The sequence below is a fragment of the Eublepharis macularius genome, chromosome 4 (assembly GCF_028583425.1).
Source record: "Eublepharis macularius isolate TG4126 chromosome 4, MPM_Emac_v1.0, whole genome shotgun sequence".
NCBI classification, from domain to species: Eukaryota; Metazoa; Chordata; class Lepidosauria; order Squamata; family Eublepharidae; genus Eublepharis; species Eublepharis macularius.
In genome coordinates this window covers 168,730,672-168,753,527 of record NC_072793.1, presented here as the reverse complement: position 1 = coordinate 168,753,527, position 22,856 = coordinate 168,730,672, and the positions used below count along the sequence as shown (strand labels likewise).

Here is a 22,856-nt window from a genome sequence, read left to right as displayed (position 1 = left end):
ATTAAGACTCTTTTTCTATCAATTAACCGAGGAAACAGTAAAATATGAGGGAATCATATTACAGTAAACAAAAATACCTCTAAGAAAGAAGCAACAAGGCACTTCTCACTGAAATAAATCTCTCTCTTTTTTAGATTCAAAAAATTGTGAGGAGTGTCCAGTAGATCAGTCTTCAAATGAGAACAAGGATCAATGTGTTCCCAAGAGGATTGTATTTTTTTCCTACGAAGAACCTCTGGGGATCGTCATGGCTTTCTTTGCACTACTCTTGACCCTGATCACAGTTGCTGTTTTAGGAATCTTCCTTAAATTCCTGGAAACGCCACTTGTCAAAGCCAACAACCGGGATCTCTCCTACATTCTTCTCATCTCCCTCCTGCTCTCCTTTCTGTCCTCCTTCCTCTTCATGGGTCAGCCTGGGAAGGTGACCTGCCTCCTCCGACAGACTGCCTTCAGCATCATCTTCTCTGTTGCCGTCTCTTCCTTATTGGCCAAAACCATCACGGTGGTGGTGGCCTTCATGGCCACAAAGCCAGGGAACACGATGAGGAAATGGCTGGGGAAGAGCTTGGCAAACTCCACTGTCATTACTTGTTCTGGCCTTCAAGTGGCCATTTGCAGTGTCTGGCTGGGAATCTCTCCCCCTTTCCCAGACTCCGACATGCACTCCCAGCCTGGACAGATCATACTGCAGTGCAACGAAGGGTCTGTCGCCATGTTTTATATGGCCCTTAGCTACATGGGCTTCCTGGCTGCTGTCTGTTTCACGGTGGCTTTCCTGGCCAGGAAGCTGCCTGGTTCGTTCAATGAAGCCAAGCTGATCACCTTCAGCATGCTGGTCTTCTGTAGCGTCTGGATGTCCTTTGTGCCCACGTACCTGAGCACGAAAGGGAAATACATGGTAGCCGTGCAGATCTTCTCCATCCTGGCCTCCAGTGCTGGCTTGTTAGGCTGCATCTTCCTTCCCAAATGCTACATCATTGTACTGAGGCCTGGTCTGAACACAAAGGAGCATCTTTTGCTGAAAAAGAAAGAAAACATGTGACTCTGAGGGAGCATCATTTAGTGAGCACACGAGAAAGCATTCCCTCCACGTCAGACACTTCAATTTTTCCATATCACCATTACCCACCCCCCTAAAAATAATATCTCTGGCTAACTTCCTAGTCTTATACTCTAGCTTACATACGCACTACCATTAAACTAAAGAACAGGAGACTTCCCCATGATAATTATTAGTGGGAAACTGGGCTACAATTAATAGTGTGTGGTATGGGGAGATACATTGGCAGGAAAAGAGCCAGCCTGCATGCTGTTGCCCTTTCTGGCTCATTTCCCCGCTGAGCTGTCTATCAGCTTATACAATCTTAATGCTGAATACCAGCTCAGTCACAGGAAATCAACAAATCCTCCTTCTCACCCAGGATTGAAGTCTACACAAGAGTGCTGCTGACCTTGCAGTCTTAGATATGAAGACAAGTGGTAAAGATATCTAAATAGAATTGAAATAACAAAGGTAGATTTAAACAAGCTCCACTTAAATGTAGGTGTGAAGTTTTAATTTTAGGTTTATAGTGTAGCAGGACTAGGGATTTGCCCAAGGACTTGAAACCAAACAGAATTTCAAGAAGGAAAATTTATTAAGCCGGCTGGCTCAGATGTGATATCATATCACTTCAAAATCTCTGAGCCCCGAATAGAGAGAGTTCAGATGCTGAAATAGTCAAGCTTGCTTACATCACATAGCATGTGGTACATAGTTGATTACAAGTTTACAATATTTTAGCTTCATCATCAGAATCAATTGACCCAGACATGACTTTTCTTAGTGCAGCATAAATCCAGACAAATTCTCTTAAATCATCAGTTTTATCTTTCAAGCAGTCTATTCTGAGATACACAATGCTGTATACTTCTTCTTTTCTCGAGCTACAGGCTTCCTGTTAAAGCAGTATCTAGCTGGCAGAGCCATATTTTACTCTGAAGAAAGATTTTATTTAATCTTTCTTAAATGTTAGTTAATCACAACAATATTATAACACTTATTAGTTAATAATCAATATAATATAAAACATTTTCCTTGAGGCTTGCTACAATAGGATTATAGTATGTATCTTATGGATGTATTTTTGTATGTTTGGAAAATTAAATAAAATATATTTTTTTTAAAGATGAGTTTTACCTAGGGGACCTGAGTTCAAATCTCTACTCTGTTGTTAAGCATGCAGGTGACTCTGGAAACTATGGAGGAAGCCTTGGATCACCTTCTTTGGAGGTTTTTAAGCAGGGGCTACGATGGCCATTGTCTTCTTGGCCCTGAGAGCCCCAGCCACCGTTCCCAAGCGCTGAAGCCCCAGCCGCTTGCAACCTGTGGGGAATCCGGTCACCTAAGTTTGAGACTTTCAGTCTCCGGGTTCGTTTCTGGGAGTAAAGGCCCACATATGGTCAGTAACTCTTGACACCAGGAGTAAAATATATTTTGTTTATTAAGTTCAAATTAGGAAGACTGTATGTAGGGCAGGAACCACTCTACTGAAGCACAGAGCAAAAGGCAAATGAAAATAGCAACAACTTGTCTATGCAGAATAGAACTATCTGACTAGACATAAGGCTGGCTAACTTGCGTTCTCTGAAGTAGCTTCCAGGCGTTGCTCATACTCACAATAACCATGTCAGGCTGCACTGGGCATCATGGTATATGCCATGGAGCAAATTCTCTCTCACATACTGGTAGAATGGTTCTGGCTAGAGAGGTTCAGATCGAAACTGAGAGCGATCCAAGCTCCTGTGAGGAGCCATCTTTTCAAGAGCTGTCAGCCATTCAGAGCCCAGTTAGATAACAGCGTTGCTAGCATGAGAAAGATGGGAGGTGACCGGAGCTAATACTCCCTTCTACACAAGGACATCTCCCTTTTGGACCAACAGGCTGCAGGTGCAGTTAATTAAGAGGCCTGCTCATTCCTTTCTCAGAGTGCCAGGCCAAAACTGGGCCAGTGGAAACTTATAGAACTGAACCAAAGTTATTCGAACAGGCTGGCCATGCAGGTTATGAGGATGGTCCAGACAGCCATCTGACAGCAATGCTGATTCTGTGAACCTAGGCAGATCATCATGAGGGAGGGAGGGCAGGAAGGTTTACATCAGTGCTTGGTTCTTGCAGCCCCTTCTTCCTTGCCCAGGGTAATGCCAATCACCACCTTGGGGGCAGGTAGCAATTTTCTCTAGGCCAGTTCAGCTAGGGATCCTGACTGTGTTTTGCCATCTTCTGGGCATGGGTCCTTGGATGTGTGTGTGTGGGGGGGGAGATAGTTGAGAATTGTATCCAAGTGGTATGAAAGCTGCCACTCGTGAGGTAACCTGTGCTTGTTGCTGCCAACTATTTGGAGACAAAATGTCTTGCCACTTTAACAGAGGCTTACCGGGAAGTTCTTTATCAAGAGATAGTATTTACAACTGAGCGATGAAATACTACCACTGCCCATTTCCACACAACTGCCTGTTTCCTTTGAGCATCAACCTCAAGAAGACCTCTTGGTAAGCAAGTCAGAAGATTTGGTTGGTTAAGGATATACTCCACCCTCCCTGTCTATGTTGCCACAACCTCCTAGTATGTAAACCATCACTTCCATTGCAAACAGTATGTCGCAAAATGCCTTCCACTTCAGGATTAACAACAAAGTTTACGCACATGGGGGTAACTGCTTTGTTTCAGCTCTATACAGAATCAGACTTTTAAAAGTGTTTCATTTTTTGCTGGCTTGCTTGGGGTGGGGGTGGGGATCTGTGTTTTATTCACATCTCTTTTATCCTTGCTCAGTCTATTGTACTAAATTATGTAGTAAGTGCTTTTCTTTTCATTTTAAATGTGGTCAGTCTGATCGCTGTGAACCACATTTAGTCCCATTTGGTCCACGTTTACCAGAATTGGAAAACAGGGAAGGGGAGAGCCAGAATCAGGGCTAAGGGCAGTAAATGATCTAAACGAACCCAAGAGCCAACCTGTGGGCTAAAACGGTATCTCGGTTCACTGCTGGCGGGTGACACTTCCCTGAGAGGGAAGTGGAGGAGAGCGGGAAGAGGAGACTCATAGAGAGTATAGAGGCAGTGGAGACCTCAAAGTGGCTGAGTAACTTAGAGCGGGACCACAAGTGACGCCTGACACAGGTTGGACACTTGTCAGCTTCCCTCAAGTTTTGGCGGGAAATGTAGGCAGCTTGGCGGAATGCTGGACAAGTGACAGTTGAAAAGTCCATTGGACAGCAGTCAGAGAGCCAAGCTGCAAGACCAGGATGCCTACATTTCCCATCAAAACTTGAGGGAAGCTGACTAGTGTCCAACCTGTGTCAGGCGTCACTTGTGGTCCCGCTCTCAGAATCATAGAGCTGGAAGGGGCCATATAGACCATCTAGTCCAACCCCCTGCCCAGTGCAGGATCAGCCTAAAGCATCCCTGACAACTTCTTCATTTATGTGGCACAGAAATGGGTGCTTGCTTACCACAGAGCACAGAGATGTTTTGTGATGAATCAGGGCTGGGATGTTCTCTGAGTCCTTTCATTTTTCGCACTGCAAGTCATACAATAATCCTGAATCTGGTGGACAATTCTGAAAACTCTGGCTTTATTTTCAGAGGAGTTATGTCTGCCACAAACAGATTGACCGAAAAGTGTATCCTTTTAAGATATGTGTACACACGTCAAAAATATTCATTCCACGAGATCCCGGTGCCTGAAGATGATCAGCCAACTCTTAAATGGTCCTGTGCACCACATTTTTAAATGCCTGCTGGAAAAATCTGGGATTTTATTCCCCAAATGTAGGATAAAAATCCATGGCTGGCTGCCAAAAGCAAGTGCAGACAAGGAACTGCCTAAAATGCCAAATGGCTCTGATTTTCCTCCTCCCAGCTCTGAATGGAAGATTTTTAGATTGCCTTCTTGGGGGCTGTATTTGTCCCCAGCAAAAATCCTTAGGGAGGGAAGATGGTATGGTATAGCCTGACCACGTCAGATCTTGGAAGCTAAGTAGCATCAGTGCTTGGGTTGGAGACCACCAAGGAAGACTCCGCAGAGGAAGGCAATGGAAAACCACCTGTGCTTTTCCCTTGCCTTGCAAGCCTCTGGCTGGGGTCGCCATAAGTCAGTTGCAACTTGACGGCACTTACGTACATAAGAATGATAGGTCTAAAGTCATACTTTTACAAAACTGAAAATGTAAGACCTAGGGAAGATTATGCATTTCTCTGATGGAATGTAGTGTCCAGACTTTGAGGCAATGTCACCAGTGATCAACTAGCTGTGTTCTTGCTTATTCTAAATGTTTTCTTCCTGACAATCTGAGCATCTGTGATATCATTGAACTTTCTGAAAAAAATTTTTTTGCCGGTGTAACCCCTATGAGGTATTTGGTTTAGCCAGCAGGGCGCAGTCAGTAGCTAGAGCCAGGCAGCTGAGGAAGAAGCTGGTTGCTGGGGAGCTGAATAGTAATCAATATGATCAGGGCTTTTTTTCTGGGAAAAGAGGTGGTGGAACTCAGTGGGTTGCCCTCAGAGAAAATGGTCACATGGCTGGTGGCCCCACCCCCGGATCTCCAGACAGAGGGGAGTTTAGATTGCCCTCTGCCGTGGCGTGGAGGGCAATCTAAACTCCCCTCTGTCTGGAGATCAGGGGGCAGGGCCACCAGCCATGTGACCATTTTCAAGAGGTTCCGGAACTCCATTCCACTGTGTTCCAGCTGAAAAAAAGCCCTGAATGTGATCTTTATCACCTTGAATAAGGGCTGTAATTCTCCAAGAAGAGGACAGAAGCCTGGGTTACAGCTGCTTCAAATTGGAAGGATAGTGAAAAAGGACTCTATCACTTGTCTGATTCCACTAAGTTGAACTGTTTACTTTTTAAAAGACATTGTTGGTTTAAAGATTCTGTATGGTTGCACTTACGAGTTTAGTTAAAGAAAAAAAAACAGTTGTATTAATTGTTAAAAGGTTTTTTTCTTAACTTAAATATGTTTGAATGTTTGCTTCCTAAGCCCCATAGAACCCATACAAGGAGAAATTACACCAGCTGTATGCAGGAGGCACAAAGACAACTCAGGGTCTTTAGGGATGCAATTATTTCCCCTGTAATTTCTAGATAGTTTGGTTTTGTTTCTTCTTGCTCATGGATGCCCCTGAGGTTGCTTTGAAAATACGTAACAAAATTGCCCCATTTGAAAGGATAAAACAAAAACTAAAAATATGTGTGTTCCAGGAAGGCTAAATGTAAAGCTGGAGATGCTGTTCACATAATTGCTGATGAAGTCTCCTTCAGCACAGAGGCCAGAGGCAGGCTGGTGGTAAAGTTATCTGCAGCAGAGCTCACACGAATCGATGCCACAACCTTGCTGAAGCTAAGCTTGTACATCTGAGTCTTGTCAGTGCCTGGCTGTGAAATCATCCGGGAACTCTGAGCATGCAAGACCTTGAGCTGCATAGACGGAAAACACGAGAATAATGCAGTTAGTAAATTATGTTGCTGTAACTAGTTAGAAAGACGTTTGGAGGAGAATGCTGACACTGTTGTTGCTGCTCTTTCTGTTGTTCTTGCCTCATTTGATCTGTCGGAACACCAATGACGAGTTTGATCTGTCCAGCTATCCAAATAATTATTACAGGCCAGGAGACTACCTCCTTGCAGCAGTCATCCCAACAAAGACCGATTACTATAAGAGACGTACCTTCCAACACAATCCAGTCACTCACTTCTTTCCGTAAGTGTGGGTTTGAAAGTTCAATCAAGCTAGATTGGGTCCAGTTTCAGTCTCTGTTGTCACAACTGTTCATTAACCTTCTGGAATGAAGGAAGTTATCTCTAATTCCTCCCAGATCAAACAGGGGGCCAAGGAAGAAACAGTAGATCCATCTTGGGGATCTTATAATCCTGTTTATTTACATTATTTATATTGAAGTTTGGAGACAGTTAATGGTGCTACAACAGCTGTATCACTGTGCTAGCTGAACACAGTCTGTTCCTGTCTCTACTAAATTGGTTTCTCATGTTTTTGGAGTGAATATTATATTTAAATCCCATTTTACTAATAGCCATGTCCCAAAGCAGCTTATTCCAGCCAAGAGACACAGGACTCTGATTGGGGAGGAAAGAAAGAGGGAAGAAATCAGTATGGTGATGTCAACATTGACAGCCAGTTGAGCTTATGGTAACCCTTGTTGGTATTCTTGCTAGCATGCAGGAGATACATAGTGCCATCCTAAGTCCACTGATGTCAAGTTCTAGTTACTTCTGGACCTCTGGCAGATTTTTTTTTTTAAATAGGGGGAAAGCATATTCCCTAACTCACCATCAGGAAGGCTAGCGAAGAGAGGCAAGGCTTTAAAACTATCAAAGCACATTATACTAACATACAAAATGTATGACTGCTGTCCCTGTGCAGTCTTAAGATGGTTTTAAACTTGACATCTAATATTATAAATGGAAAATAACTTTTCAACCAAAATATCCAACCCCTAACTCAAACTTAGGTCATGCCACTGAATGTCAGAACTAAAATTCTGAAGATCCAAATGCTATTTTGACTTAAGAGGTCTTTTCCAGCTGTTTTTAAAGGAGGCATGATTTCATAGCCGGTCTTCAGTTGACATATATATACACACAGCATTTTTAAAAAATAATGGATAGAAATTGCTGCTGAGAGAAGTAGCACCTACAAGACTAACAAAATGAATTTGTAATAGGATATAAGCTTTCGTGAGACACAGCTAACCTCTTCAGATACAGCTAAAATGTGAGTCCATGTGTCCTTGTATTTTGGAGAGTGGAGAGATTACAGATGTCGATTGGATTTGGTGGGAAATATGGAGGAGGAGTAGGTATGAAGAAAACAGCATTGGTAATGAGACAAGAAGCCTGGGTCTTGATTCAATCCAGGTGGATGCATTGTCTTGAGCTTTGTTATCAGTTGTAATTCAGCAGTCTGTCTTTCTAACCTCCCTTTGAAATTCCATTGCAGGATAACTGTCACTCTTAGGTCGGCAGCTGAATGTCCTGGAAGGTTAAAATGTTCCCCCACTGGTTTTTGAATGTTATGGTTTCTGATTTCAGGCGTATGGTCATTAATTCTTTATCAAAGGGACTGGCCAGTTGCCAATGTAGGGAACTGAAAGACATTGCTGACATATGATGGTGTAAATCACATTAGAGGGTGAGCAGGAATATGTACCTGAGATGGTATGGCTGATATTGTTGGGTCCATTCATGGTGTTGCTAGGATCTATATGAAAGCAAAGTTGGCATTTTTGTTTGTTGCAGGCCTTGGTACCAGAGTCCATATTACTATTAAATAGTTTATCATTGCAGGTGAGTAGTTGTTTTAGGATAGCAGGCTGTCTGTATGGGAAGTGTCACAATCTAGCATGGGTTGTAGGTCATTAATAACGCATAGAACTTGCTTGACTTGTGGGCTGTAGGTGACCAGTGACCACCAATGGTGTTCTGTTGTTATTTTCTTCGGGCTTGTTTTGTAGCAAGCTGTCCCTGAGTGTCGTTCTGGCCTTTCCAATCATTTTCTCAGAAGTATACTGCAGTAGATCCATCAAGTGAGAATCTGTCTGAGGAGTTGGAGCAGATGCGACTATAGCTTAGGGCTTGATGTGGTTGGGGTGGTAGCTAGAGCATGTAGTTATGTTCGCCGATCTGTTGGTTTCCGGTAGAATGTGGTACTTATGTGTCCCTCATGTATACATACTGTGGTGTCCAGGAAATTTATTTCTTGTGTAGAGTGATTCATAGTTATCTTGCTGGTGGGGTGGAAGTTGTGGAAAGTCTGGGGAAATCTTTCAAGGGTTTCTTTGCCATGGATCCAGATGGTAAAAACATTGTCAATGAAACTTGGCACTTTAAAAACTAGGTGAGTTTCTTTTTCTGTTTAGATAAAAGTCATAGGGACAAAAAAAACCCCTGCAAACAAACCTATAATTTATGAGCTAGATAGAACCACACCATTATCAAAGATTGCCAAGTATTAAATTAGTCTTACCGGAACAATATACTACATATATAGTGACCCAGTGAAATCCCCCACTGCCCCACATGCCAGGGCCTCCAAGCTGTTTTTGCTATTATTTTTTTATGGTACATAATTATGTTTTTCTGTGTGTTGCCCCCCCCCCCATTATTTATTTTGTTTTTGCTATTATAAAGACCATTCAAATCCAGCCATGCACCTCTTGCAACCATGATTTGTTTGGGCCTGAGCATACCAAGGTTTCTTTACCCTGAATTAACATAGACTGCTTGCATATTATATTGATTTATTCAAATACTGATTGCCTGGCTTTCTCACATCAACAGGAAATTATATTAATGGAAATTGATCACTTTGCTGTTAAACTTATTTTGAGGGTGTAGACTGTAGAGAAATGCTGTCCACCCTATCTTTCAGTTAATGTGACTGCGCTCTGTCCATGTACAGGAGCCCAGCTGCAAACTAGTAGCTGCTTGATAGAAGGCGGTTGGAGAAAGGAGCCATCAAGCTCCCAGCACAGATTCTGAAATTGAACTCAGACAGATACTGAGTTTTGTAAATGAAGAGAAATCTCTTTGAAGGCAGAAAGAATGGAAGGGAAACACATCTCATAAGCTACAAGAATGAAAACTGTTGACAGTGCGATTTAGGATTACTATAGTATCCTTGGTGTGCATGGAACTTCACGGAGCAACAACCTTCCAAAGCTTCCCCCCCCCCCGCCCTGCCCCCCATGAAACTACAATCTAAACTTTAATATGAGGAGAGCAATATAGGGAAGGGAGGGAGATGGACGCTGATGTGATGAGAGCAGGGGATATCGTTCCATCTTAGGCTGGACTGATATATGGAGATGTGCTATTGAGATGGAGACAGCCAAGCTAGGAAATCTCATCAGTTCAGGATCAATATGATTTCACATCCTGGAGTGAAAATCCTGAATCCCTCTGTTGTACGTAGAGTTACCTTACTGGACTGCTGCATTCCAGTGGTTCCAGGAACTGAAGCTCCCGTGCCCAGGCAGGTCCAGCGCCTCCCATGTGCCTGGACCATTGAAAAGAGACTGTCCTCTCACGGTTGGTGTGTGATACATGAGATATGTGAGAGGTATGGTGGGTGTCAGTGGGAGAGAAGCCTCCATGCATAGTCTCATTTTATCCAGCCCACAATGGAGAATGGGGGAGAAAGCAAATGCCAGGAAACGGTAGTCTCAAGTTAGGTTAGACATCTTTCTCTATTTAATGTTATTTTCTTAGATTCTGCACCCCAGTTCTGTAGCCTGTGTACTTTCAAGAGAGGTGGATAGTGAAAGAAAACTTTTGTATTGCTTAAAGGTAAAAGCCTGAATTCATTCTATCCATAAGCCTGGTGGTGCCCATGTTATCAAATAGACTGGTTTGATGTTTCTCCTGGCATCAAACAGAGCACAGGGGGTAACCAAAGAGGTAGAACCAGCTGAAGAGGAGAAGGTGCACCCTAAATTCACAGGGAATTGGACTACTGCGAGGGGTTCTCACAGGAAAGGTTGGTTTTCCCTTGGACAAAACCAATTACCCCTATGCTCTGGGCAGGGTTGTTTAACACTTGCTGTCTTGCTGGCTAGTTCCAAGTGTGGGGAGAGAGTGGCCTGAGAAGGCCTGGGGTGGAATTCTTACAGAGGCAACTGTCAAGGGGCCACGGGATGCATTTCTGAAATTTGTAGTTACAAATACTTTGGCTTAGTTTCTGTAGGGAAGGGGAACTCAGGGGTTGCGCCAAACGTTTAGCAGAAACTGTGCATTTCAAGGAGGACCTGGAAGGAGGAAAGGCTGTGCCACACAACAACGTGTTTTGAAGAAAAAGATTGTTGATACTGTGTTCTAATTTGCCAGAAGGTAACCTTCTGTTATGCCACTGAATTTACATTGCAGGTTCTTCGAAAGGAACTACCAGCACACCCTGGCCGTCTTGTTCGCCATTAGCGAGATCAATGAGAATCCCAGACTCTTACCTAACATCACTCTGGGCTACAACATCTATGAAAATTACCAAAGTGCAAGGATAGCTTCTGAGACCACCGTAGACCTCCTTTGTACTGGGCTACACCACTTGGCTTTCCCCAACTATTTGTGTGGAAAGCAGGAGGAGCCGCTGGCGGTCCTTCAGGGTGGCGATGACCAGGTCTTCTTTCAGATGGCCACTGTGCTGAGCATCTACAAAATTCCTCAGGTATGAGTGGGCTGGGAGAGAAGGCAGGGCAAGCCCAGGAGGACCCAACTTCTGTTGCAACTGCTGTCTCTTCAGGAGGGTGACATTGGGGTCAGTGGGAGAATGCATGGACACACCTATGTTCTGTTTGTGCGCGCGTGCATGCACATGCATTCCTCATGCATACATGGAACTGCTTCCTACTGAGTCAGCCCATTGGTCTATCAATATCATTTTTAATTAGGAGTTTTATATAGAGAAAATGACAGTAACAGCAATCCAACTACACAAAAAATAGTCACTTAAAGTAGCAACTATTAAACAAAATTCAACAGAACTGGCAAACAAAACAAACAAGAAAAAACTACACTAATTAAAAGAAAGCTTCTGATTTTCTCAATGACAAATACAAGTATCATTTTCAAATTTTCTTTTGCTCCGTGTTACCAAAAAAGGCTCTTTTTTCTAATGTCATAATTCCTTATTCCACAAATCTGCAAATCATCAGATCATTATTATCTAATTCATTCAAATAGTCTATGGCCGTCATCACACGGTCCCTTATTTCGTCAGTTTCGCGCTAGAAATCGTATCCTCTGTTATCGCTATCATAATGGATTCCCCCATCATCTGTCGAGTGCTTTTGCTTCGAGCCGGTCTCATTAAAAGGGAAAAGTGTAAGTTGACAGTCAGTCACAGTACTTCCTTAAAGGGGGCAAAAAACCCTTCCCCCCCTTGTTTGTAAACATTTTTTTTTTTTGCATATTTGTGCTATATCAGACAGCAGCTCGTCCCGGTGAGGCTAAGAGCACGGCAGCCAGTTTCACAACTACGCCAAAAGGGGGAAAGTCACCACGGACTGACAGACTTTGGGACTCGCACAAAATGGCAGCCCTGCCCCAATGATGGCCAAGGGCACCCCTCTGAGCCTTCGCAGGAGGAGAACCTTCTCCCTTAACCGGGGCACCTGCCTAGCTGGAGGTGGAGGGGCTGCTCGCCGGGGCACTTTGGCTGTGGGAGCGGAGGTGTGCAGAGCCGGGAAAAGGGTGCCTGCTGGGGCCCTGGGGCTTCAGCCGCCCTCCCGACTTCTTCGGCTCAGCTGCAGCCCATTCCCAGCTGTCCCTTTCACTTTCCCAGCCCCGCACCAAGGAGGAAGTGGCTTCCAAAGCACCCCGCAAGAAGCACCAGGCAGGGCGGGTGGGCAAGACAGCCGCCCTTGGCATGGCTACTTGGCAATAAAATAGTAGAGGAAAAGTCAATCAGGATAAACTGCTTCCGTTGTTCTTGCACGGCAGAATATCGCAATAGTGCAATAAGGCTTAGTTTTAAAAAAAAAATACTTTGAGGCTGAATTGCGAGTTGTGCTGGGGCTTGAGGGAGTGTGGGGCGGGAGAATCAGCGTTAGGAGGGACAGATGATTGGGGAAGTGAGCACTTTGGCGTTGCGAAGCATTCACAGTCGATCCAGGGCATTCACATGGAAGCGGATGAGGAAGACATAAAGAGTCACAAAGCGTGATTTGGGGAGAATAGCAAAATCGAAACAGAACCGGAATAAGGTGAGCATTCAGCGGTAGATGGCGCTAGTTTGGCGCTAAATTTATGGCCGTGTGACTATGGCCTGTAAGGGGTTTCCATTCAACAATGCTTATTGTCTTTTCTCTAATCAATGTAGTAAATGTTGTCGTCATTGCAAATTCTAATACCTTTATCGATCATTCCTCTATTGTAGGCAATGTTGCAGTTTTGTGTATATAATAGTCTTGCTGTGGTAGTCATATATAAAAACAAAGTTCCATGACTTCTTTGCAGCTGAGTATTCACCAGTCCAAAAACAAAAGACTCTTGTTTCAGTTGTATGCTTACTTTGAAAATCTTCTAAATTATCAGTCATATTTGTGTCCTTTTGGGGGGGGGGGCTTTCTTACATGACTACCACATATGGTAAAATATTCCTTCATGTTGTTTACACTTCCATCAAAGGTTCGAAATGCCCTTGTACGTTCTGGCAAATTTCTCAGGAGTCATACACCAATGATACATCATCTTATAAAATTCTCTTCAAGACTAAAGCTTAATGTAAATGTCAGCCCTTTTAAGCACACCTTTTCCCATTGTTGAATTAATATGTCATATCCAAAGTTTTTAGCCCATTTAATCATACATTCCTTCACTTGCTTCAAATTTCAGTAAGAGTTTATACATTTTGACAATAACATGTCCCTCATTTGTACATAGTTCTATCCCAAATTCAGTCTTGGATTACTCACAATCATAAAGCCTCTTGTCTATTTTAAACCTTTCTGAAATTTGCAAATAAGAGAACTATTGGCAAATGTCCTCCTCTTAGCAGATCTTCTCTTGATTTTATTTTATATTCTGTTGGACTTTCCATCTCCTCCAAATTTCTTTTCAGTCTTTCTAGGAAATCTGTCACCTTTTGGATTGAATTCAGTCTGAATCTTTGTTTTCAAATGTAAAAATCACACCTTCTGTGGTATCCCATTGAAAAACAATCTTTTTTTGTCTTAATTTTTCAGTCAAAAATGACTCTCTTTCACAAAAATCTAATAGGGATTTATTTCAAAACATATCTGTATTACCAATTTTTAATTTTGTTTTAAAATGTTGGTGTAGAGCCTGCTCCCTTTTATTCCTTCTTACAAAATGAACCATTGTATCCATTGGAACATTTCTTGTTTTGGCAAACTAGAGTTAATTCTAAACACAGGTTCTGATTCCGTATCTTTCTGATCACAATCTAAAAGATTTGCCAAGGCTATAGCAAAATCACTGCTCCTAGCATACCTGGATTTAAATTGCAGAAGCCTTCATCTCTACAATAAATCTCCTCCAGGAGCAACCTTGAGGAATATGTCTGCCCTTTGACCCAGGAAGATAAGCCAGCAGGAATCTCTCTCCTGCCAGTAATTAAGCTGTGTTGTCTATCCATACTCAGCAGAGATGTCAGCTCACCATTTCCCTCACAGGAAGCCCAATATCAGTATTCTTTCCTCTGACAGGAAATGGCTCTCCAGTGTGCCTAGTCTGTTTCACATCACCCATTATTTGAATATTTAAATGGATATGCCAGGGCTTGAACCTGGAACTTGCCTGCAAGGGTTTTATCACTAACTACATGAAGATGCCTTCTAATGAGCCAGACCCTTAGTCTGTTGAGGGCAGTGTGGTCTACTTGGAAAGCCAGAGACTTTCAAGGGTCTAAGGTAGAGTTTTTTCACAGACTATATGGTCCTTTAAAGTGGTGTTGAATCTGTGACCTTCTTCCTGAAAAGCGGATTTTCTGCCACTGAGCCCTGCCCTCTCCCTAAAACAGTACACACATTGCATACATGCATATGTGCCATCAAGTCGCAATCGGCTTATGGTGACCACAGCAACAAACATTCATGGCAAGTGGGAATCAGGGGTGGTTTTCCATTGCCTTCCTCTGCAGAGTTTTCCATAGCGGTCACCCCTCCAAATACTGACCCTGCTTAGCTTCCAAGATCTGAGGAGATTAGGCTATACCATGCCACCTTCCCTCGTTACACTCATTATCTGCTTTAAAAGAATCAACCCCTTTTGCCCAAACATGTTGATCTTAAGACATGTTTACCCCTTATCCATAAACTACCTTTTAATGTACACACACACCGCTTCCTTATACCAAGTCTGACCCTATCACAGTCAGTCTTGTCTGCTCCAACTTGCAGCAGCTTTCGTGGGTTTCAGCTGGAGGTCTTTCCTGTCACATATTACCTAATAATTTTAAACTGGAGATGCCAGAGATTGAGCCTGAGACCCAATGCCAGCCCTGCATTTTACTCTTGCAAATTTTGGAACATTATTTTTTTTTCTTCACTAGCTGACCTATGGTTTGGTGCACCATACTGGAAGCGATAAAACTCAGTTCCCTTTTTCATACTGGATGAGCCCAAAGGAAGAGTCCCAGTACATGGGCATAGTCAAGCTGCTCTCGTATTTCAGATGGACATGGGTCGGCCTCGTTGCCCCTGCTGATGAAGATGGAGATTTGTTTGTAAATACCTGGCGGACAGTGCTCACCAGGAGTGGGAGTTGCATCGCTTTCACGTGGAGGATTTTTACAATGATGACTCTCCGCTCGAGCACTGCATATCACTCAAATCAAAATATCTGGGAAGAATTCACACAGGAGAAAGCCAACGTGTTCATTTATTATGGGGACCCTCATTCCATGTTCATTTTGCCCCTCATGCTAGAACAATTGGTTATAAAAACAGGTAACCCTGCGGGGAAGGTCTGGATCACAACCACCCTGTGGGGCTTCTCCTTGAGCACATCCTTTGTCCACTGGGATGTCAGATACTTCCATGGCGCCTTGTCCTTTGTGATCAGAACGAGTGATAGGTTAAACCTCCAGGAACTTTCCTTGCTTCGAGAAAAATATCCCCTTAATCAAGTTTGGTCAGATATATTTCACTGCTACAGTTCTGTATCATTCAGCACGCCAGTCCCAAGATGGTCACGGAAAACTTGGAACAGATGCATAGAAAAGGGCTCCCCCCCAGCTTGGCTTGAAAAAGAGATCTTTGCAGAGAGCTACATTGTTCACAATGCTGTCTACATTGTGGCACATGCCTTGCACAGGAGGCTTTCTTCTAGATATAACCATATAATGGCTAGGGACAGACCGGAATATCACAATATACAGCTGTGGCAGGTAAGACAGGTTTCCGTTATATTACAAGTGCAAGGAATTCGCCATTTGCCTCCAGTATATATCTTTAATTAGTATTTACTGAATATATATTCTGTCTTTCCTCCAAGAAACGGAGAGCAGCATAAATAGGGACTGAACTTGGGCTCTGACCTTGCGGCGTGTATTTGGCTGAAACCTCTCATGGAAGGGGAGATGGTGATAATGGATCAGGTTGTCTTGGAAATAGTCTTGAGGTGGTTCCAGGGCAGGCCTGGTCCTGGCTGTCATGTAGCTAGCCAAAGGACCTGAAAGACGCCACAATGTTTCCTGGAAAATAGTCTGGCAGCTGAGGCAAGGAAATTGGGAAAGTAACATACCTAATCCTATTAAGTTGCTTTTTGGATTTCCCATCTTATTGATTGCATCGGTGTACACTGTGTAATTTGTTTTGAGTCTCAGTGAGAAAGGCAGTCTATAATTAACATATATATAAAAAAAATGTAAACCCTATCCAGTAACTGTCTCCCTGGATCTCATAAAAGGCTACCGGCAGGTTCCCATGTGACCTGTGGACCAGGACAAGACCATGTTTATACGCTGCAGGCCCTGTTTCAATTTTGCATTATAACTTGAAGATTCCATGGGGCTGCTTCAATATTCTAACGACTGGTCATTTGAGAGTAAGACTAGTACCAGGGTTTTGCCTTGGTCTACATTGGGGCTGCCGGTCTTTTGGTGGGGGCGGGGGATCCCTCGCTCCCAGCCGCTGCCCCCTCTGCCACTCACCTGGCCAATGGGGGGAAAGACCATAGAGAACAGGCCAAGGAGGAAAAACTTCAGCGAGTGCACTCCCTATGGTTGTGATGACATCACTTCTGGAAGTGACATCATCATGCTGTGCTGGGACTTTGAACAATAGACAAGGCTCTGAAAAGACGAGTGCCAGGTCCCCCTTCCTCCTGCCAGGAGGGTAAGGGGCCCTGGCAACCTTAGCCTACATAGATAGCATAGTCATCTTTAGCCTGGATTAGGCTTCCCCATTGCCTGCTACTGGTGTGCAATTTCCCATGGGTTTACCCAGTGATTGGCATGAAGTTGCAAACCCCTGATGATTGACTGCCAAGAGCAGGCAACCCAGGGACATGCACCTCAGGTGCACATCGCATAGGACACAATGACATCCCTTCCTGAAGGGACGTCGTTGTGCCACCCGCAGGCACAGTCCTGCGCTTCGTTGGGGCCAATTTTGGCCCCAAATAAGATGTTTTGCCCCACTCAAAGTGTGAGTGCATGCACGTGGCTGGCAGGATGACATCACTTCCCAGAAGTGACATCATTGTGCAAGCCTGGGAGCGTGCAGGTGCAAGAAGAAATCTCCTGGGAGGAACAAGGTAAGTACCAGCTCCCCACTCCCATAAGGAGGGTATAGGGACCTGGCAATCCTAGTCTGGATTTCCCCTTGCCCCTGTGGCACTTTTAGATTATCCCCTGGACCCTGCAGGGAGCCAAATTACGGGCCAACCCACAGATGGGCCATGTGGGTTTCTGGGAGTTGCAGTACTTGGGCTCCTTGTAAGACACAGGTGAGTAAGGCCTTTACCAAACAAGGAGACCGTCCTGGAACAAAGCTGCCTTCCCACTTCTCAAGAAGCAGATGAGGGGCTTCCCTGGCTCAATAGGATATTACAGCAAGATCATGCCTCATTTTGCCAGTATTACTGACCTGCTGCCAGATTGCCTGTGGAAGAACCAGATGTCTCTGAATGGACTCTGGCTTGCACAGCCACCTTCAAAGGCCTAAAGAATGCCCTCGACCTTCTCAATGCCTCTGATGCCTCTGATGCAGGTTTGGGGGCCACATACTTGCATGAGGCAGAGGAAAAGGTACACCCTGTCCACTGTCTCAGCAGGAAGTTGCAGCCTGCAGAGGCAAATTATGACGCAGTTGAGAAAGAGGCCTTGTTCGTGACATGGGCTGCTGGAGTCCTGCAGTATTTCTTTATACATCTGCATCAATCTCTGATCATGTCCCCTGGATAAGGACGATAAGGAGGTGCCTCTAATGGCTACCTTTCGGCTTCTGTGTATGCCATCCACCACTCAAGGAACATGCAAATGTGAACTACAGGTCCAGGATCTTCAAGGAACCGACACCATCCCAGCCAACTACCCTAAGAAGGGGGATATCTTTTCCATATGATGTTTGTGGGATCTTGGGGCTTCAGTGTCATCACACATGAAGAGTGTGGGACCATGAAGGGATCACACAACACTCTTCCCTCTGGCTTTAACTGCTATTGCTGTTAACAAACTCTTTAAAAAATGGAATGGAGGCGAATGAGGGACCTAAAGCATTTCCCTGAGTCTGGTCTTGGAATTCTCATTTCAGCTTCATCCTTTTCTGAGAAACATCTACTGTAACACGACAACCATAAAGAATGTGCATTTTAACGAGGATGGGGAATTAGTTGCTGACTATGATATTCTGAATTTGGTTGTCTTTCCTAATGGCTCTGCCGTGAGAGTGAAAGTCGGGGGTCTTGAAATCCAGGCTCCCTCAGGCCCGGAGCTGAACATTCAGGAGAACGCCATTGTCTGGCCCAGCTGGTTTAACCAGGTGAGACATTTCTTGGCTTTTTATGTCCCATTTTGTACATTTCTGCTTTGGGAGTAGGAGCATTTGGATAGTGCTTTCAGTGTTCACAGTACTTGGCACCCACCAGCACAGAAATGGTTTGCCTGGCCAGGGTGGGAGGCTAAACTCAGCTGGCCTTCTGGCCTGGCTCCAACAGGGCTCTTCCTATGAAAGGTTTGTGTGACTCACTTGAGCACCAGAGTCACATCTGTACTATTTGGTTTGGTTGGAGGAACAGAGGAAACCTTTGTGAGAACTGTAATGTGTAGGGATGTGCACCAGAAAAACCTAGTTGATCTGGAACTGGGTTTCAAGGATTCCCCCCCCCACACACACACACACACAAACCCTGGTATCGCTGTAATCCAAGTAAGATTCTTTATAAAATCCCAAACGGGGAAAATTATCCAGGAAACTGAGGGGAGAGGTCATTTTTTTTAAAAAAAAGACTCTACCTAATGTGCTAGGAAGCTACTCCAAGACCTCCCAACTTTCAGGAAGATTGGACCACAGGGTCCAATTGTATGGACCCTTGAATGAGCTACCCCCAGTCATTCTCCATTACTTCATAAGTGTGAAAGATTTCTAAGACTTAGTTAAGGGAATGTTTAAGCAAAGACACTCTCTAGCCAAAAGCTAGTCATGAACGGAAATCCCATGCCCAGGTATGCTAAACCAACAGAGCCCAATAGAACCAAAGTGAAGGAAGAGACCCAATGTTAAATCAGAGAATCCCAATGATCGAGCAGAAAACCCCAATATAAGAGAATCCCAACCTGAATAGAAGCAAAGGGGTGAGGGTCGCTGGAGCCTCAGAATTTAAAATGTTGCCAGCGGTGCCTTGAAGGGCTCTTTTGGCACTTGGGCAGGGGCGGAGGGGTGGGACGGGTATCCACTCTGCCTGCTGCCTCCTCCCCCACCATCCTGACCCTGCTCTCCTGCTACAGCACAGAACTTGTCTCCATTTGTGCCACTGCCCTCTCACTTATGCTGCTGCCAATCACTCGCTGATTTTCTGCCTCTGCTGCCTGTGTTAGCTACTTATGGCTGAATAATCTGGCCCATCAGAGTTACCCAGATCTGATCCTGAATCTCTTATGTGAGCCTAAACACCTTTTTGCTTTCCCTGCATCATGTAGACACGACCTCGATCCGTATGCACCAAGAGCTGCCTGCCTGGATACAGCAAGATGGTTCCAGAAGGACAGCAGATTTGCTGCTATGATTGTGTACCATGTAGAGGAGGGACAATTTCCACACAGACAGGTACAAAAATATGGTGGACTTAGGAGGTTAGGGTAAAGATCTAGCTAGGAAAGTCTGGTGAGAGGTTTTGCTTGAAGTTCCACAAAAGTAAATACTGAGTTGAGACCACCAACAAAGGCTGTGGAGTCTGCATGCATACACCGTAAATTTCTGCACACATGCCCCCCCCCCAAGCTCCCCATGCTTTGCACACTCCTGGTAAACTAACTCTCTCACCACTCCCAGCCTCCAACTCTCAGCCCTCAAAGCCTAGCTGGCTAAAATTGCCCTTGGCAGATTTTAACTCTTTCCCAGAACTGACCTTCTATTGGCTGCTGTCACTGGCTTCTGTGTTGCTGGGATACATTTCTCAACTTGGTTTCACACACCAATAGTGGATTGGAAGATGACTGTTCAACATATGCATGCCCTTGGTTGGGTTGTTCTCCCTCCCAACCTAGCCCACTTAACTGGGAGCAGAACCACAAGTGACAAAAGGCACAGGTTGGACACTTGTCAGCTTCCCTCAAGTTTTGATGGGAAATGTAGGCAGCTTGGCGGAATGTTGGACAAGTGACAGTTGAAAAGTCCATTGGACAGTAGTCAGAGAGCCAAGCTGCAAGACCAGGATGCCTACATTTCCCATCAAAACTTGAGGGAAGCTGACAAGTGTCCAATCTGTGCCTTTTGTCACTTACAGCTCTGCTTTGGGTTGTTGGGAGGAGAAACACAAAGGAAGAGTGAGCCATATGCTTGTTTATTTAGAAATGGTTTAATTTTTAAAGAAAATTGTTATGCCTTCATTTCCATGATCTTCTGAAAGTAGTTTACCAAAATAGATTAAAACCATTTGAAAACTGAAAAAACAAAGCAAAACAAGAATGTTGCTTTGAGCACCTTGGGAAAAGACTGGAAGGAAACTGAGAAAGCATGTTGACCAAAATTAAGAGGCATTTTCTATCAATTAAAAGAGGAGACAGTAAAATATAAGGGAATAATATAACAACAAGCAAAAATGCATCTAAGAAGGAAGTACCAAATTTTCCACTGAATTAAGTGATTTTTTTTTAGACTCAAATCATTGTGAGGAGTGTCCAGTAGATCAATCTTCAAATGAGGACAAGGATCAATGTGTTCCCAAAAGGATCGTATTTTTTTCCTATGAAGAACCTCTGGGGATCATCATGGCTTTCTTTGCACTACTCTTGTCCCTGACCACAGTCACTGTTTTAGGAATCTTCCTTAAATTCCTGGAAACTCCACTTGTCAAGGCCAACAACCGGGATCTCTCCTACATTCTTCTCGTCTCCCTCTTGCTCTCCTTCCTGTCCTCCTTCCTCTTCATGGGCCAGCCTGGGAAGGTGACCTGCCTCCTCCGACAGACTGCCTTCAGCATCATCTTCTCCACTGCTGTCTCTTCTGTATTGGCCAAAACCATCATGGTGGTGGTGGCCTTCATGGCCACAAAGCCAGGGAACACGATGAGGAAATGGCTGGGGAAGAGCTTGGCAAACTCCACTGTCATGACCTGCTCTGGCCTTCAAGTGGCCATTTGCAGTGTCTGGCTGGGAATCTCTCCCCCCTTCCCAGACTCCGACATGTTCTCCCAGCCTGGACAGATCACCCTGCAGTGCAACGAAGGGTCTGTCGCCATGTTTTATACGGCCCTTGGCTACATGGGCTTCCTAGCTGCTGTCTGTTTCACGGTGGCTTTCCTGGCCAGGAAGCTGCCTGGTTCGTTCAATGAAGCCAAGCTGATCACCTTCAGCATGCTGGTCTTCTGTAGCGTCTGGGTGTCCTTTGTGCCCACCTACCAGAGCACAAAAGGGAAATACATGGTAGCCGTGCAGATCTTCTCCATCCTGGCCTCCAGTGCTGGCTTGTTGGGCTGCATCTTCCTTCCCAAATGCTACATCATTGTACTGAGGCCTGGTCTGAACACAAAGGAGCATCTTTTGCTGAAAAAGATAGAAAACATGTGATTCTGAGGGGCCATAGTTTAGTGAGCACAAGGGAAAGCACTCAACCCACCTCAGTCACTACAATTTGTTAAAATCACCATACCCTGCCCTCTGGAAATCATATCTCTGGCTAACCTCCTGGTCTTATACTCTAGCTTACATACCTACTACCATTAAACCATTGAACGGGAGACTTCCTCTTGATATCATTAGTGGGAAACTGGGCCACAATTAATAGTGTGTGGTATGGTAAGGTATGTAGGCAGGAGAAGAGCCAGCCTGCATGCTGTTGTCCTTTCTGGCTCATTTCCCAACTGAGGTGTCCATATCAGCCATAGCAACAACCTACCAAGTTATACAATCTTGATACTGATACCAGCTCAGTCAAAGGAAAAGAAGCAAATTGTCTGTCTCACCCAGGATTAAACTTCACACAAGAGTACAGACCTGGCAGTCTTAGATATGAAGACAGATGGTAAAGACAGAATGAGACGGTAAAGCTCGAATATGACATTTAAATAGAATTGAAATATCAAAGAGAGATTTAAATGAGCTCCACTTAAATGTAGGTGTGAAGTTTTCATTTTAGGTTTATAGGATTATAGCATATATCTTATGGATGTGTTTTTATATGTTTGGAAAATAAAATAAAATATATATATTTTAAGACGAGTTTTACCTGGGAGACCACCTGAGTCCAAATCTCTATTCTGCCATGAAACATGCAGGTGACTTTGGAGGATGCCTTGGCTGGGATAGCTAAATAAAGATATAGACTGATGACTAGCAGGTGTGGTGTGGATATTATTATTTGAATTTCCCCCACCCTCTGTCTATTCTGGGTGAACTGAAACCCAAACCAAGTAATCAAACAGGTTGCCTTTACGTGCATGTATTCCAGTGATATGGAACTTGCCACCTGTGAGGTAACCTATGCTTGTTGTTGCCAGCAATCTGGAGACAAAATGTCTTGCCACTTTAGCAGAGGCTTAGAGGGAAGTTCTTTATCAAAAGATGGTGCTTTCCTTTGTACCATGAAATACTACCACTGCCCATTTCCACACAACTGCCCGTTTCTTCTGAGCCTCAGGAAGACCTCTTCATTGGTAAGCGAGTCAGAAGGTTGGT

General features: G+C 44.3%; 2 protein-coding genes across 2 annotated transcripts; both read left to right on the top strand.

The window, feature by feature from the left end:
- Positions 1-247: 247 nt before the first annotated feature.
- LOC129327800 (vomeronasal type-2 receptor 26-like) lies at positions 248-1,045 on the top strand. The gene has a single exon (XM_054976555.1). The coding sequence runs from the start codon at positions 248-250 to the stop codon at positions 1,043-1,045; it is 798 nt and encodes a 265-aa protein (XP_054832530.1).
- Positions 1,046-3,460: 2,415 nt separating this feature from the next.
- Positions 3,461-21,749, top strand: LOC129327799 (vomeronasal type-2 receptor 26-like). Its single transcript, XM_054976554.1, has 8 exons — positions 3,461-3,534; positions 10,928-11,225; positions 12,342-12,401; positions 17,389-17,459; positions 17,621-17,771; positions 18,277-18,504; positions 19,662-19,758; positions 20,839-21,749. The coding sequence occupies exons 1-8, from the start codon at positions 3,461-3,463 to the stop codon at positions 21,747-21,749; spliced, it is 1,890 nt and encodes a 629-aa protein (XP_054832529.1).
- The last annotated feature ends 1,107 nt before the right edge of the window (positions 21,750-22,856 follow it).